The following is a 17906-nucleotide window of genomic DNA, read 5'->3' on the forward strand; positions in this document are numbered from 1 at the left end:
CAACTCTCCACGGAGGTATATATGCTTAGGAATACCTGTACATGGGCTGTAGATCCTCACTGCCTGATAATCATAGAATGGTTTGGGTTGGAAGGGACCTTTAAAGGCCACCCAGTCCAACCCCCCTGCAAGGAGCAGGGACATCTCCAACCAGAGCAGGTTGCTCAGAGCCCTGTCCAACCTGGCCTTGAAGGTTGCCAGGGATGGGGTGTCCACCAGCTTTCTGGGCAACCTGTGCCACTGTTCTACCACCCTCAGCGTAAAAAAGTTTTTCCCTTATATCCAGTCTGTATCTACCTCCCCCCTATTTTAAAACCATTACCCCTAATCCTATCACAACAGGCCCTGCTGAAGAGTTTCTCCCTGTCTTTCCTACAAGCTCCCTTTAGGTACTGGAAGGCTACCATAAGGTTTCCCCGGAGCCTTCTCTTCTCCAGGCTGAACAACCCCACCTCCAACTCTCTCGGCCTGGGTTATTGCCTCATATAATCTATGACACAAACAAAAAATAGATGCTTAAGGAGGAATAAAAAAAAAACAGGCATGTACAGATGCTATTGTCCCTGAATACATCTTCTTGGCTTCCAATGAATGGATATTTAATGAGCTACAGGCTGTATTAAGCTCCATCATGTTTAATAGCTGCCACATTATTCACCTTCTACCAGTTCCTTCAGTTTTTTTCTGAGCTTGTTTTAATTTTGGTATTAACAACACCTGATCTCCAGAATGTAACTATGCCAATTTGACTCCACAAATGCAATATTTTATCAATCATTACTGAACTTTGTGAAGGTCTGGTGTCAAACTGGGAAAAGAGAGAAAGAGACACAGAGAGAGGAGAAAGTGAAGAGGAGAGACCTACTGATGCTTACTTTTACTTAAACAACAACAAAAAATCCTAAGTGGTCTACAGTGTGGTGATTGTTTCAACTTGTCAGCACTAAAGAGTACTACAGAACAATAAATTCTGAAAGTATTTTACATCTCTATTTCCACTCTGGATATAAGGCATAAAGTATGCAGGCATAAAATGTGATACTCCCAAAAGTTGCCTCAACTCATCAGTGCTTCAGGTGTGATCTAGCTCTGGTTCAAGTTTCATTTGACTGAGAAAATTAAAGTTCAGTTCAGTTTTTTTTTAAGGAGTTGCCATGGTTCTATCTCACAGCTCTATTGATTTTTTTTTATTTTGTCTTTCAGACCAGCTGCAGAAATGGATGCTTCTAAGCATCAGCCTCCAAAATGTCCAAAAGTTATATCCAGAAAAATGGTCTAGAGTGGGTGCCTTTGTATGGAAGCAGAGCAATCCAGGAGCTAGTTAAATCAGTCTCTAAGACATTTTATATTCTTGACCATTAGTTAAAGGTACCATTAACAGTGAACTATCTGAAATATGAATTTCTCATCTTATATCGCAAATTCACACTTTGGATTTATCACCTCCTTAAAGGAATGATCACCTAGTAAAAACACCTTACAGGGTCTGACCAAAAAAAAAAAAAAACAAAAAACTTTTAAATTAATATCTCATAGATCTGATGAAAATATGTCAGAAATATTTCTCCTTAATTAAACAACATTTAGTGATACAAATTGGATTCATCACTCAGTACTTTCCTGTAAAAAAAAAAAAAGGCTAATTCCTATCTTAGATTATAAGTTTTGTTGTAAGAACAGCAGATGCAGACTCATGAAAATATTTTTCCAATCACATATTAATAAACAAATTTCAGATAGTAGTTTAAACTGGTGAATTTTGAGTATCCCAAAAGATCTCTAAGTCTTTCACACTTTGAAAGAGAAGAACATCATTGCCTCTTCATTAAGATCAGTGTGTATTTCAACTATAGGCTGCTGTTTCAGTGACATCTTAAAAATGTCATTGGAGCAAGGATCATCCATCCAAAAACCCATTATTTCAGCTGCTGTATTTGATTTTTTAATCCTGTTTTTGAAGCTCATGCTCATGAAAAAAAACAGAAAACTCAAGCAGGCTCAGAATAGAGATCTTTGATGAGTAGGCCATGAGAAAGTGGGAAAACATCATGTTCTTAGCATGATAGCTGGATAGCTGGATTTCATACGTTATTTTAAAATTCAGTTGCATAAAGCAGTGCTTGTGCTCAATCTGTCTTCAGCACAGTTTCTCTCTTCACATATCATACCAGGCATCCAGGAGGGTTGTAAGCAATGAATTATTATAGACTACAGATATCTAATGCTGCCCTGCTGACCTTTCCCTTTCTCCCTGAAACACACTTCAGTCAACCATCTTTGGCAATTTCATAAAAATTTGGTAAAAGAATTGCTGTATGTAGTGTAACATTAGGAGTCTAACAAAAGAGTGAATATTCTCAATTACAAATACTGTAAAATGTTGTCAATCAGGAACAGTAAAAAAATATTGAGCTACTAGATTAAAAGCTTAAAAATTTATGTCTGCTGAACAGTTCTTTAAGTTCTAGTTGCAAGCTGTTATTATCTGCCCACAAGAATGATGAAGAATTTGTGCTTTTTATGCAAAATTAAAGTACATAATTTTTCTCTCAAACAGGTAATTTCTCTCATAGCTTTCCCTCCTCTTTTTAGGTGAAAAGTTATGAACCACTGAAAGAATAAAGACTAGAAAGTTTTTCCTTTGATGAAAGTGTTGGTGACATTTTTTCTGTAAAAATAAATTTAAAATACTGCAAAAAAAAAAATTGAATTGTTTTTGCATCCAAGCAGAGGTGTCAGCTGGCTGCCTAAAAGACAAGTTTGGTTTGTTTTTCACTTTAGGCACACCACCACTTTAATTGACAGACCTAATTAACAGAAGGACCTGCTGGGCACAATCTGACTTGTGTTCCAGCTGACAGGAACGGAGATGTTTGCCTCCTGGCCATGCCTGTGCCACGCTGCAGAAGCTGCCAGCACAGCCTCTGACCAGTGAGTATCTGTGCAGCAAATAACAGGGTGTGCAAAGCTGTGAACGGGACGCAATTTATAAGCATTGTACGCACAACAAAAATCCAATTCAGGCCACTAAACTTAGAGACGGAGGGTATAAAGGGCATCAGAGCCTTCTAGGGTCTTTTCTTGCACTTCCTCTGCTTAGTACCATTGGATTATAAAAAATACGTAACAATCATATTGTTGTTTTCACATGGGAGACTGTGCTTGCAGGGAGGAAATAACTTCTCATGCCATCCACACTGTTCGGTTAGATACTTTCAGGTGTTTCTTCTAGCATTATTATTTGTCATTCAGAAATGACAAAGGAGGAGTAGAATCATCACACGTTCCTATCAAAGCAACCAGCAGCTCAGGACACGCCTGCAGGCCCATAGCATCTTCTCAGGGGACAGCTCAAGTCCTATAATCCCCTGCATCTGAGGCCAGGCCTGGCAAGGCTCCGGCAGTGCAGAAATGCTATCACCACCGCATTCTTTCCAAGCGGCTTCATATTTCCACCAGCATGCCAGAGAGGACTAAGGAATAAGGTACTAAACTTGATGTATATAAACTACCAGCATAGCAATCTTTAACAGGAAGACAGATGGAGTCCCAAGTAAACTTTAGCATCAAATCCCTGAATATGCAGTCACAGCTGTGGCTGTAAATAAAAACTGAAATCCGCTCACGACAGCGAGAGGGTCTGCAGCTGTACAACAAGGGGCTGCTTGCCTGTGGAACACAAGGGATTCATTACTGCCCTTTCCTTGAGACAAGCTATGTTCTCAGCTTTTCTGCAGTGAAACTGAAATAAAGTCCTCACATCAATATGCTGCCATAACACAGCATCAGTTAGACAATCTCTTGTCTTGAAACAAGATATACACAGCGTGATACTCAGCTGCAGTCCTCATATCCAGGAAAATTAAGTGAAGAAAAGATTAGATGGATTCACCAGTGATGGGCAACAGACAAGTGAAAGCTTCCCAGTTTATCTCTATAGTAAGAAGATACTCTCCCAATTAAATTTTCTGATTTTAGCCACTAGCAGTTAAACCCCTGACAATATTCCAGTGTAGATGTGTTGGGGCAAAGTTGAGAACATGAAATAGATTTCCAGTTTATTGCCCTTGCATTTTCTTCTCTTGACAACTTTACAGCAGCAGAACGCTTGTACATGGAGAAGCACTACATGCAAACTCAACAGCTATGAGCTGGTACAGCCTACGCCAGAGAATTGCAACAGGGAAGGTTGTTTAGCTGGCAAAAAGATAGCATTCTTTAACCTCTTCTGGAAAAATATAGCAAGGCAGACAGAAGCAAACAAACCCAACAGCCATTGTAAACATAACATAGTAATTAGCTACTTCCTATTTGAAGACCTGTTCTCTCTTCAAGAGGGAAAATCAATAGGATCCGTCTCTCTGGTACAGAGGATTCTAGAAATGTAGATTAATTAAACATAGTATAGACAGAAATGCTTGCGATGCATTTTCAGAGCTTTATTTGCCCAATAAATGTCTAAAGAACACAGAAGAGCCACCACAGCTCTAACAGAGCTGGACTTCACCCACCAGGAATACATTAGCTCACGTCTTACAGACTTTGCTCTTCTAAAGGGTGCTCAGGAAAATAACTGCCATTTCTGCTTTCATTAAGGAACAAAAAACCTCTGGAGAATTCCTGATCTGCTCATTCCTGCCTACAGAGCAATCTGAAGCTCTGCAGGTAGCACAGCACATGTGGTTCAGCTGATCTCTTCTATGCATGAAACTTAGGGAAAACCACCAGTACATTTTTTGACAAGCTTGTAAGATTGTGATAACTTTCAGTACTGAAGTGCATTGAAGCAGCTACAATACTTTGCAATTTTGAAAATATTAAGTAGTGCTTCAATAATAAGATGCATGAATTTTGCTTCCTTTTAACAAGCCTGGTTGCAAACGGATATCTTTAATTAATAAATGGAGTACAGAAAGTTCTGCTGTTTGTTCAAGTGGTGTTTCAGCAGCTGAGAACTGCATCTGTGAATCTCAGAAATAAGATACGACTGAAAGAGATAGATATTACTGAGATTTTACAGATTTTTAATATTTTCAGAAAGAAAGGTTGATTTCTTAACAATCAAAGGGAAAAAGCCAATATAGCTGATAAATTTGCCTTCACCGTTGATAGCAACAAACCTTTCATTGAGTAAGCTGCAATGAAGCCCACCATGGGGATTCACTTGAAGGAGTAGGTATAATGTCAATACCAATCTAAAGCAAAAATTTTGATTTGCAGCGTTTCCCAGTTCATTCCTTTCTAGAGTGATTGTAAACATTTTTTATGATAATTGAACACGATAGGTCCAATCTTACTGCTGTTGTACTGTAGTTGTTTGTTCTAATTAAAAAACCCCAAATGCAGATGCTTTCCTTGTAAGTTAATTTTTGAAACGCTCTTAGCTTCACCACTCAAAGATGAAAACACAAAGGGGCTGGGTATTTTGTTCAAGGCTTCATGGATACAAATGTGTGCATGCTCATCTCTGCATGTACAGCAATACTCCAACAAAAGACCTATCTAACCCATACACCAGACCAAAAAATAAAAGCAGGAACATGATTTATTTTGTACACATTCCTACTCATATTTCTGCCCTTGAGGTTTTTCCTGACCATGTCAGTGACTGGACTCAAGCAGCTGATTTTTCACTTCTTGTGAAAAAGTAAGATTAAAAAAAACACAGTTTGTTTTTAAATTTGTTTTCAGAATAAGGAAAGGGACATCTCCAACAACAAAAAAAAAGATAAATCAGAGAAATCTGTGGATCTGAAGCTTTATGTTTGTCTCCTTCCTGCTCTCTCCTTCCAGTTCAACTCAATAACGTTATGTATTAAACACAATGGTCTCAAAGATCAAGATATTTCCAATACATCCCAAGAGGCTAACGCTACTTAAAGCTGATCTAAAGACTTAAGAGTTTGAGACAGAACAAAACCAGACTGAACTGTGACAAGAGACTACCTGATAGTTTGATTCTATTAAGAGCAGATGTGTACCATTATTCACACTAAGTATTGCCTGATCGCTGGTATTTTTTCCTCCACCTTAAAATTAGAATCAAACACTCTACATAAGGAATTAAGGGGGACAAAATCTTATGTCTTCAATTAAATAAAAGTGGCTTTAAAAGTGGGATTTGAAATACATATAGATTATACAAACCTTCTTCAGGAATAACACAGGTACTATTTATTTTAACTCACAGCAGCAGTATCAACCAGACAATCTTTGCAAGTCCTTACCAGGTCTATGGTCTATGACTCTACAATTACTACGTAGTTCATCTTCAAAAAGCTGTGCAGAACCAGCAAGCTTTACAACATATATGTAACAATTTATGTAAGAAAAATTGCTTGTTGTATCCTACCAATGATGAGGATGAAAAAAAGAAAAAAAAAGATAGAAGTATAGGAATAGCTTAGACAAGAGATAAAGTTGAAAATAGACAAAATAGTTGTAATAAGGTAAGCAGAACACAAACACACTGAAGGGGAAAACAGAAATTCTATATTTGCTCGAAAGTAGAGGCAGTTTGAGGAAAGAGAGACAGGTCATCCTCCAAAGAGCAGTAGCAACATAGGGTCCATGGGGCAAGATGTATTAAAAATCATGGGATCAAGTGAAATAGGGAAAGTGAAAGCTTGATCAAGTCTAGATAAAGATGAAAGGGCAAACTTTACATGGGAGAGAGAAACAATCTGGTCAAATAATTCATGAGGGAGAAAGGAAGAAGATACAGTGCAGGTATATAAAAAAATGAGGAAACATTTATACTGAGGAACAGAACAGAAAATTTTATAGATGTGAAAAATTATGTTTTTGAAGAATATGAGTCTGGAGAAAAAGAAAGAGGCAAGCAATTGCAATATACTACCAAATATCTATTTCTACACTCCTCTCTATGAAGAATGCAAGTTATTACAGTCCCATATTATACAGTATCATCTCTTTAATTCAGGACAGTTTTCGCCCCAGAGATCTCTGAAGTGGCAGCCATGGGAATTGCCATCACATCCTCCCCAAAGGTCTTGGCAAAAAGGAAAATCTGGGTGGGCTCAAGGTGCAAGTGACAGGTGAGGATGACAGGGCCTGATCAGTTTGGTTACCTAAGGGGAATTATCTTTCCAGAGAGAAACCACTTTGAAGCAAAAAGAAGGTACAATTGCGCAGCCTGATCTGTAACCAAGTTTACTGCCCACAATTACCACATGGATTGGGTCTTTGCACAGGTCTTGCTCTGTAGAAACTCTGTAAGCCCACTTGACATGACTCTCCTGCTGGAATGTCCAAACCTGTGATATGAGCAAACACAAAGTGACACTTCTATTGTGGGAAACTTTGGAGGCTGATGGCATGCTGCTTAATCCTTCTGTAGGTGCCATCAGACAAACTACTAAGGAGCACAGCTGTGTGCAGCAGTTACTTAGACTGATCCAGAAAACACTGCACATGGCAGCTTATCTGCACCATCTGCTAGAGAAATGTCAGTCAAGGGGAGCAGGGTAGACACATGGGGTGTCCACACTGAGAAATCACTTAGAAGAGGAAAGAAACTCCATTAGGGAAAAAAAAAAAAATCTGTAAAAAATGAATAGCTTATGCTGTCAAAAGGACTAAAGCTTTTGAGGAAGAGCAGCAGCTGGCACAAGAGCAGGCAACTTCAGTATTAGTGAATGTCCTGAACTCCCCTGCAGCCAGGTAGCCCTCCCCTTTTCATGCTTAAAGTGTCTGACAGGTGGCCTGATTTCAAAGCCAATAGTGTTTTTTTTTCAGAGCTTTCAGTAGCACAAACGCTTAGTGAAAAGTACAAGAAATATATATCCCCTAAATAAAACCCTCTGCCTCCGCGGGTCCTGAGGGAACCGGCACATGAAGTTGCCAAGCCACTGTCCATCATATTTGAGAAGTTGTGGCAGTCTGGTGAGATTCTCAATGACCTTCAGCAGATTTGCCAACAACACCAAGCTGTGTGGTGCTGTTAACACACTGGAAGGGAGGGATGGCATCCAGAGGGACCTTGACAGGCTGGAGATGTGGGCCCGTGCAAACCTCACGAAGTTCAACCAGGCCAAGTGCAAGGTCCTGCACCTGGGTCGGGGCAATCCCAGACACAAATATAGGCTGGGCAGAGAATGGATTGAGAGCAGCCCTGAGGAGAAGGACTTGGGTGTGATGGTGGACGAAAAGCTCAACGTGAGCTGACAATGTGCACTCACAGCCCAGAAAGCCAACCATATCCTGTGCTGCATCAAGAGGAGCATGGCCAGCAGGTCGAGGGAGGTGATTCTGCCCCTCTACTCTGCTCTGGTGAGACCCCACCAGCAGTACTGCATCCAGCTCTGGAGCCCCCAACATGAAAAGGACATGGACCTGTTGGAGGGAGTCCAGAGGAGGCCACGAAGATGATCAGAGAATGTCATTTTGAAAAATGCCTTGAGAAAGGCAGAGGGAGTCCAGACAGCAACACAGATCCAGCAGAGAAGGAAACATTAGGAAGGATAACTTTTTAAAGAAGGGAACCTGCACTCTAAGGAAAGATTTGGGGTGTTCAAGGTTTTTTTTTGTATAAGAAATATGTTAGAATTCCTTATATGTTTGGGAGAAGAAGAGTAAAAATTGAAAGGACAAGCAGTTCTCAAAAAAGGACCAAAAGCAACAGCTGAATTTAGTATAAGAAGAGATGTGTCCTGTATTCACCATAAATAATAGCAGGCAAGGTGTGCCTTGAAACAGCCCCTAGAGCAGATGTACTTAAATACACTATGGGTAACTTAGCTTTCTCATTTCAAAACAAAACAAACCTAAACAAACTATATTGATAAATTATGATCCTTGTAATCCAGTATTATTAACAAAAATACACACGCTCTTATCAAGTCTATATGTTTAGAAAAGGTTACTAGAGCTAACACATTCCTTTTCACCCAAATGAATACTGATAGAAGTAGTGAGTAACTTCCCTACCTTTTGAGGATTAAGAATGAAAATTCAGTCTCTTTTGTCCAACCAGGCAGAATTGGATAGAAAAGGATGGATGGCACTCTAAATCTCAGATCTTAAGGAAGAAGGACAATAATATTTGCCAGAATATTTACCAAGATTGCCAGAAGCAGGATTAGATAGTACACTTGAGACTTCTCATCTCAACAGATTTTATGGACATCAAAGTCAACACTTCAGACGTCACAGTAAATGTACAGGGCCATGCTAATTAGAGGAGGGAAGAAAATGTAAGACTGGACCTAAAAGCATACCAAATGGATGGGAGGTTGAAAAGAAATAACAAGTAGTTGCACAGTGGCCGGACAAACAAACAGTCAGAAATTCACCCTGTGAAAGCACAATCCTGTGAGAGTTCTGCAAAAGTAATGAGGGACTGTACAAAACATCATGGCCCGTGTTGAGTCTCCACCCAAATCCAGGTCCATGTGTATCATCTCTCTTTAAATCTGAGAAATACTAATTCTGCGCTTTGAATCTATTTCACATAGAACATTGAAGCTTCCATGCAACTTCAAAACAGTCATACAAATTACAGGCAATGCACTACACAGCAGTACACAGCATGCCTGACATCAGTCTGCTCAGTATCACAGTAAGTACAGATCAATATTTCTCAGTTTCTGCAAAGTCTACAGTATTCTTTATAACTAATGGAAAAAGCTTACCCAGTTTTCAAGCTGACCAAGGCATCTTCAACTCCTTTCTGATTATACTTTGTCATGTAAAGGTGCATATCAGGGTAGTTGTTTCTGATATTCCTCTCTGTGCTTCCATTTGGGACTGTTCCAAATCGAAAAGGAGGTGAATAATCATAGGGCCTTTGAAACTAGAGTGAAAAGGGAAAAGCAAAGTGTTTCAGGCATTCAAAACGTGAAGAAGGGCAATTTTAGGTTGAAAAAAAAACAGAAGTTGTATAAGCTGCCTCAAATTTCTTCTAGGCAAATGCTGTGGGTTAATTCAGCTCTATTACACCAGAAACTGTGTCTTCACACTGGCTGAACTTAGAGAAACATTTACATCCGAAGTCAAAACAGCTCAGTTTTGCCACTCTGATTTGACTTTCTCCCATGCATTGTAACACAGCAGGACCACAGAAACCAGAGCAGAGAGATTCTGACAGATGCTCCTCATCTGCCACTATCTCCCTAGAGAACTGAAAATACAGGCAGACACACTGCTAAACAGCCATCAGAAGAAAACAGAATTTTGTTGGCAGCCATTTCACACCTTCGTCTCAGCTGAGACACTGTGGGTCCCCATATGAAGAAGGCAAAGGGGTCATTTGCGTTACATGATGCGGAGCCTAACACGCTGCTCCGAAGGGCATAGGGAAGCGCAGGGAGGGACAGGCTGAAGGCTGGCTTTCCATCCATCACCATGATTCAAGGGCAATAAAAGTTCCTGGATCTTCCTCAGGGGCTCAGCAGCTACATCACTTGACATGAAGAGTGCTTCTGGAGCTCTCACATCTATAATCCTAGTCCCTATGTATTCCTACAATTTAAAACTACAAACCATTTGCTTGATGACATATAGGTTTACTCTACAATTCTGTCCTCTATATCACTATTGCACCAGCACAAACAACTCCATTCATGGAACACAAATATTCATCTGCAAAGGAATAGCAATAGCTCCGATCACACTCAGGCTTCAGATTTTGAAATCATTCCAATAATCTCACATAAACATTTGCTAACAGATCTGAAAATTTTATGTGTGCCTTTTCAATATCTCCCTTTAAATACCAAGTGACACTTTAGGATTAAGTTAAAATGTTTCTTTAAGAAATAAATTTAAAAGGCCACTCAAATTAGAGCAACTATTGGCTAATCAGGAAATTCAGTTGAGCATTGATGAAAGCAGTCACCCATTAATTCCAGGGTAAAATGCACTCTGTTTTTGCTGCTGAAGTTAGAAGAGCAATCTGTATACCCTGTGCTGCAGGAGACAGCTAATATTTATACAGCTGCTGCTTCCTTTGGGCTACATATGTAATACTTCTCTGTTTAAAGTTTGGTGTCAGGGCATCAAGAATTCCCAAGATTCGTGCCAATTTGCAAAGAGAATACAAATAGGTTTATAAAAAACCTGGGAGTTATTTTCTATTCCATCAAACCTTGACTGTGAAATTATTGCTGCAGCAATATTTTCATGTTACAGAACTACAATTAAATGCTTCATTTTAATTAAGCATATTTTGACAAAGCATAAAAGAATGAACTCTATTTTTCTCTGCTCGTTTAGCTAACAGATGTCCTACTTTTCTCATTTTCCCTTTTCACAGCTTAACTGTTTAAATTATTACTTTGCTACTACTTTACACATACTAATTGACCCATGCACTAAAATTACATCGTATACCAGTCATTGTTCTCAGTCTCTATTTGCTATCTCCTTTTTGTGTTTATTATGCAACTCAGAGACAAACCCTGCACTTAAATATATGTCCAGAGATTCTACTGATATAGATGTAACTTGCTATTAACTTTATTTAAATCTACAGATAATTAATCCCTGAAGCAGTGAGATGTCTTCCAATATCTCCTAATGTCTGTATCAAATTTTCCAATCAACATAGCTGGAAAAAAAATATTAAAGAAACAATGCTGATTTCAGGACCTGAAAAATTGCTGCTGCTCATACAGCTGACATTTTTTGGAAATTCAGCTGTGGTGAGTATTCTGCAAGCTTAATTCCTAATCCTGGGCTATGGCAGGGGAATTGATGGAACAGGAAGATTATGGTGGAATGTCCTGGTAATTGAGAAATGGAGTTTGGCTCTGAATATTCTCACTTTTCAAGAACATTCCTATGAGTTTAAGTTGTTGGGAGCAGTTTCCTTCCATAGGAATGGCTGAAGGAATTGAGGTATCTGTCCCAAATTGAACATTCATGGAACACAAAAATATTTCTGCAGAAGAGCAAAGATTAAGAAAAAGTACTAGTTCAATCAAAGATCACAGGGATAACAAGCAGATGAATAGTTCCATACACCATCCACAGACTGGAATTGCTTGCCATAAGACACCCAACCAACGAATTTTAACAGTCAGGAGATCATTTTTTTGAAACAATTGTCTGCTACTACTGCCTGCTCACAGACTACTTGTAAAGAAAGAAAGAGTTTAAAATCTTTTTACTAACAGTGCACTCATATCTAAGTTGCATAAAGTTCTCATCAATAATTTTAAACTTATATTCTGTGAACTGCCATGTCCTGGAGAAGCATATAGGCTCTGTGATTGCAGCAAAGATCTATGTGGCAGGCATGAGACAAGAAAAAAAAAAAAAGAATCGAGTCTCCACATGCACTCATTTTCCCTGAAGCCCCATGATGAGAAATAAAATATATCATGTCTGCTAGGAAGGAATTTTTTTTCCTAGACATTTTCTGAAATGCTATTTTTAAAAAAAAAATCATTAATAAAATCCTTAAATTGAGTGCTTGAATCCTAATTGCGGAGAGATCTACTGTTATCCAGAAGACTAACCAAGTCGTTCACGTTTCCCCATGCTGTGCCAGCTGCTAGAACTGTGGCACACGGCAACAAAACTGCAATCTTTCACTTTTATTTTTTTATCTATATGCTTTCATAAAACTGACAGTTTAATTAAATCAGTAATGTGATCTTTCACAAATATTAAATATTTACTTAATCTGAAGACTTGCATGCTTGGCTGAAAAGGCTGGTATTCAGAGCAGTTGATGTTACTGTTCTGGAGTATGTTAAGGAATTGTGGAAAACATGACTAAAATAGTATAAAATAGTAAATATTCTCCCTCTGCTAACACAGATTTTTAACAGGAATTATGGCTGGTTTGGACTGATAGAAAAACACCCATATTTGAACTCTCTCCTTTCTTGTTTTACCATATGGAAAACACTGACAATTTGATTTCTGATCTTGGAAAAATATAGCTATTAGTAATTCAAGACTATTATTATAATCATCAGTTTCTGAAATGCAGTCGATATCTATGCCTGCCAGCCCTCAAAAAGCACTGTAAAGGTCTAATATTGAAGTGGAGAGATGGACTGGGGTACGAGGATCACTACTGCCCCATCATCCATGCTGCCTGCTGACCTCAGCCTGCCCTCTTTTCACACAGACACATCTCTAAGTACCTACAGAACCTGTGACATCTCACTGGACAAAAGCATAAAGCCAAGGTTACAAGAATACTGTGAATCTTGCAAAAACTTGAAGAGAATCCCCTAGACCACAAGCATGTGGAGCATCTCTTAAAATGTGACTGTGTGGAGGAACCACAGCAGATAAATGCTTTGCAGGACCATTCTGTCCACTGCTATCTACTCTCCCTTAGTAATTTTGTCTCTTCTTCATTACATGAAAAAGGCATAAACAGTCTCAAAAGTAACAAGTGTTACAAATGCCAGCTTTGCTGGGTACTTTTGAACTCATTTTCTGTACCTTTTGACGAACACAAAGCTTTTAAAAATCTTTTACATACACAAGAATGTCAAAATATAATTTTCTTCTCATTTTCTGAATCATTTGAGTTTATGAACACCCACCCTTAGTAACTCCAGTACATACTGTGCCATGTATTTCTGGGTGACACATAGATGACATGGCATTCAGAAATTCATTAGCAACATTATGAAGGTTGAGGAAACTATCAAGAGGTCTTACAAGGAAGGAGGGTAAATAGCACGTTGTCATACGTTCGGCAAACCTGGTGAACCAGAAACTAGAGCATAACGCATTTCCTGAACGGGAAGATACTGAACGCTGAGGGTCAGGGATGGCTGCTCAGAAAGAAAAGCATTTTTTCCTAGCTTCTCTTCTCTACAGACTAATCACATATGGAGCTGAATTGAGAAACCCCAGTAACTCTAATTGGAAATACTTTATTCATTGACAATACAGCACTGACAGAAGAGCTTGACTCTTCAGTTGTGGCAGCAGGAAAAAAGGAGAAAAGGGAAGAACAGTAAACTGATTTACCAGCCCATAAGATTGTTTCAAAAATGTATTGAACGACTAGATATTACTTATTTAAAATTAGTTTTATCCATATTTCTGTCCCTTCTCACTGCTCTTTGCCTATTACCACTTTGCTTGCAGCAGGGCTCAGAGTTCTCTACTGAATAACAGTAAAATTGTTGCAAATTCCTGCAGTGTTCTACTACTAACAACGTTGCGGAAAAAAAAAAAAAGGTAAAGAGGAGAGAAAAATAATTTAACATTAATCAGATTATATTCCCAAAAGTTATCCTTAACTATTTGAATATTTAAAATCTGAGAACCATCAGGATTATGGACGAGGTAAAAATCTGTGTACAACAAGAAGAATGTTTTGAAATAGATGACTGCTTTTCTGGACTTCTGGCTTGTTTAATTTAATCAGAAAAGGCACGGCTCCTCTGATTTATCTCTATATGCTTGGGGCAAAATTTGAAGAACTGTAAAATGAAAACAGAGGTGGCAGATCAAACAAATGATCAGCAGACCACACAAAACCAGATGGTATCTCTGATTCAAGTATTTTTCTATTTTTATTTTGCTTTTTCTGGAAATAAAATTCTACTTAGCAGAGAGAATAGAAAAAATGACAAAAATAAGGAAGTTATTGTCCAAAAGCTACAGAACAAATACTGACATTTTTCAGGCCCACAGGTGAGAATGGCAAACAGCCAGCAAAGAGAGGAAGATAAGGGTGCAGTGGCAGCCCCAAATGCTGGTGGTGTGCCAGGCGCAAACCAAATCCTGCCAACACCGAGACTTCCCAGGGAAACACTCTGTACTTTCTCACAAAGAGGAGAAAGACATTTCTCAAATCTTTTTTTTTATCCTCAAGAGAAGAATACCTTTTATCTGCCTCTTACTAAAAATATTATCTTAAAATAGAGGTATATTTAACAGTCCTCATGCTCTTTCAAAGGTTTCACGACAACACAACTTGAAAATTACTATCATTTTTTGTTTCTTTTCATCTGCCTTTCCTCTAGCCCTCCTTGCAATTCATGCTTTGATACTTCAGCAGATAAATCAAAGGCTGGTCATAAAAAGCAGTTAAAACAAAAAACAGACACAAGGCTATCCGAGCCATTGCCTTCTTTTGAATAATAATTTCCTTTATTTTCTGTCCTTTGAAAAAAATCCCTTGTGAAGTTCTCCCCTGTGCTATACTCTATTTAAATATTACTTCTTCATGTCAATATTTACTCTCACTTTAAAACAACTGGGCACAAATTTGAAAACAGCATGTCCTTCATGTATTTTGTCCATATCCATCACAACAATAATTTTGCAAATGGCCTTCAATCCCTCCACGCAATGCCACTACTACAAAGCAGTCACATAAATGAAGTGAACAAATTAGTAATTGCTAGGTTTTTTATTTATAAGACTATTAATTAAAATTCACAAGTACAGACATCTGGGAAGTATTCTTTCAGTAGAAGAAAGCTCAGTCAAGCTAGAACAATACGAACACAAACCCCCAAATTTTCTTATCTGTTTATTTTTCCTATTGACTGTTGCCATATCATACAAGCAAAACATTCAAACATCCAGACAGTATGTATTACTTTTTATTGTTTCTCTTTGCTTATTTAATCAAACAGGAACTGATTTCCTTTACAAAATAAAGGTACTTTTCAATTAATGCAGTTGCTTTTGAAAAGGTAACTCCAAGCCTTTGAAAACAGTCTGATACTTTCATGCTTTGGGCCTTAGGTTTATTAGTAAAGGGTCCCAATTGGAATGAAGTCATCCAGTTTTAGCTTATTATCTTGCTCAGAGTTTTTTTTAGCACAGAGTACAAATTTGTAGAAGGATTATGAAGAATGGACACTGACCTCTTTTGAGCTGAAGACCTACCTTTTTATCACTCAGTCCAGTCACTTGGTCAACAAATTCCTCTTGAATCATAAATGCAGCTAAGTTGGCAGTATAACTAGCCAGGAAAATGACAGCAAAGAAAGCCCAAACTGACACCATGATTTTACTTGTCGTCCCTTTGGGGTTTTGCACAGGCACAGAGTTGTTGAATACCAAGCCCCAGAGTAACCAGACTGCCTTTCCAATGGTAAAGGATGGTCCATGGGGATCTGTAATTGCAGAGAGCAGTTATTTTAGTTGCAATTAAATTAAACTTTGGCAAGATACCCTACATAGTAACAACAAATTACTCACAAAGACATGGTTAAAAATATTTCAATACATATTCACTGTACTCCCAATGGAATCAGAAGATTTACCATAGGTACTCTCTATTGTAATTACATTAATTTCCATATTGTAAAAAATAATTCAATATTTTTCTATGTGGCGTTTAGTTCAAAAGTTTTAAAATGAAAATGGAAAGCATAGGTTTGGAGAAGCATACTGGTAGGTATCTTGCAGTGAAGCACATGCCACAGTATTGCCCCTTTCAGTCTTCTGTGCCAGCAGACATGTAAAATGGAAAATTGTGGGTTTAAGTCTTAATGATTCAATTCTAGTGCTTTTCTCACCGAAATTATTTTATCATCTCCAGTCTTCCAGTGTCATGCTTTCTGAACTTTATGTAAGCATATTTAAGATGCACCTACTTTTAAGCAACTTTGCACTCAGAGGATCAATCAGTAAGTCAATGCAAAGGAGCTACTTGTGTAGACACACAGCTTGGAGTGAACCAGACCCTGGCTACTTCACATGTTCAAAGTCACGTTCATGGCTTCAAGCCTGTCCTAGCTAATCCATTTTGTAATTTTTGTTAATCCTATTTTCAGTCAGCTTTTAATTCATCCCAAAGGAAGAAGTGGTCAGCACGATGCCCTTATGCCCACATAGTGGCAGAGGTGGATTAGCAACGCTCTTATCCTCTTTAAAAGCCTTATTTGTAGAGCCCTGTGGGAATAAAGGGAAGTTTGTTCTTACCCGGCTATAGGTAAGTACAGTGCAGTCATCACATACTGCTCGTCATCTAGACTGCCTTTATCCTCAATGGAGAGAAACAGGTACTCCTCTGGCTGTGACTCATTTGACCTTTTATAAGTATCTATTTTTAGATTAAATGTCAAAAATTATGCAGACACCTGTAATATTACCTCCTTCCCTGCCTTGTCCCTTTATTCAAGGCAATCCACACTGTGAATTCAGATGTAGTTACTAATTTAATTACAATTTATTTTAATAATAATTTAATTATTATTAAAAGAATAAAGCCCAGAGTGAGTATACTCAGTGCATGTTCTCATTTCAGTAGAAATGCTCTCTAATACAGTGCAAATTTTTCACAATGCAATCAAGCACAACATCTTACATTATCCCCTTTCTATTCTGCAGCAGTGCTAAGAAGATAGAGTGCAGTAAAATAAACACAATGGAGCTGACTTTTGGTTTCTGAAACTGCCTTCTAGAGCTGTTTAAGATTGAGCTGATACAGGGATAATACGTATTTTCTGAGTAACAATGATAAGAATATATACCAAGAAAGGATAGGACAAGGGGTAATGGCTTTAAACTGGAAGAGGGTAGATTTAGATTAGATATGAGGAATAAATTCTTCACTATGAGAGTGGTGAGGCCCTGCCACAGGTTGCCCAGAGAGGTGGTGGATGCCCCATCCCTGGAAACACTCAAGGCCAGGCTGGACGGGGCTCTGAGCAGCCTGATCTGGTTGGAGATGTCCCTGCTCCTTGCACGGAGGGGTTGGACTAGATGGCTTTTAAAGGTCCCAAACCATTTTATGATTCTGTGATTCTATGAAAGCAGTCTAAAGTTCTGTTTCTGCTACTGGAGATTGTATTACTATTGAGTTTCATCCTGCCAAAATTGCCTAGGGAAAGGAGTAATCTACATAAAGATTCCCATTTATTTTAAGCTTCCCATGTTTCAAATGAACAGCAGCTGGATTGTGGCAAGTCTCCAGAGCTAAGACAGGATGGTCTAGTGCCATAATA

General features: G+C 38.5%; 1 protein-coding gene across 1 annotated transcript in view; it reads right to left on the reverse strand.

Moving 5' to 3' along the window:
- GRIN2A (glutamate ionotropic receptor NMDA type subunit 2A) overlaps nt 1–17906 on the reverse strand; it is a 173013-nt gene that overhangs the window by 24998 nt on the left and 130109 nt on the right. Inside the window, exons 8-9 of the mRNA XM_086759680.1 lie at nt 15841–16070; nt 9654–9814 (exon numbers count right to left, since the gene is read on the reverse strand). Of these exons, the coding sequence (XP_086615806.1) occupies nt 9654–9814; nt 15841–16070 (391 nt within the window). The remainder of the gene's footprint in view (nt 1–9653; nt 9815–15840; nt 16071–17906) is intronic.

Source organism: Chlamydotis macqueenii, chromosome 15 (assembly GCF_036417535.1).
Source record: "Chlamydotis macqueenii isolate bChlMac1 chromosome 15, bChlMac1.mat, whole genome shotgun sequence".
NCBI classification, from domain to species: domain Eukaryota; kingdom Metazoa; phylum Chordata; class Aves; order Otidiformes; family Otididae; genus Chlamydotis; species Chlamydotis macqueenii.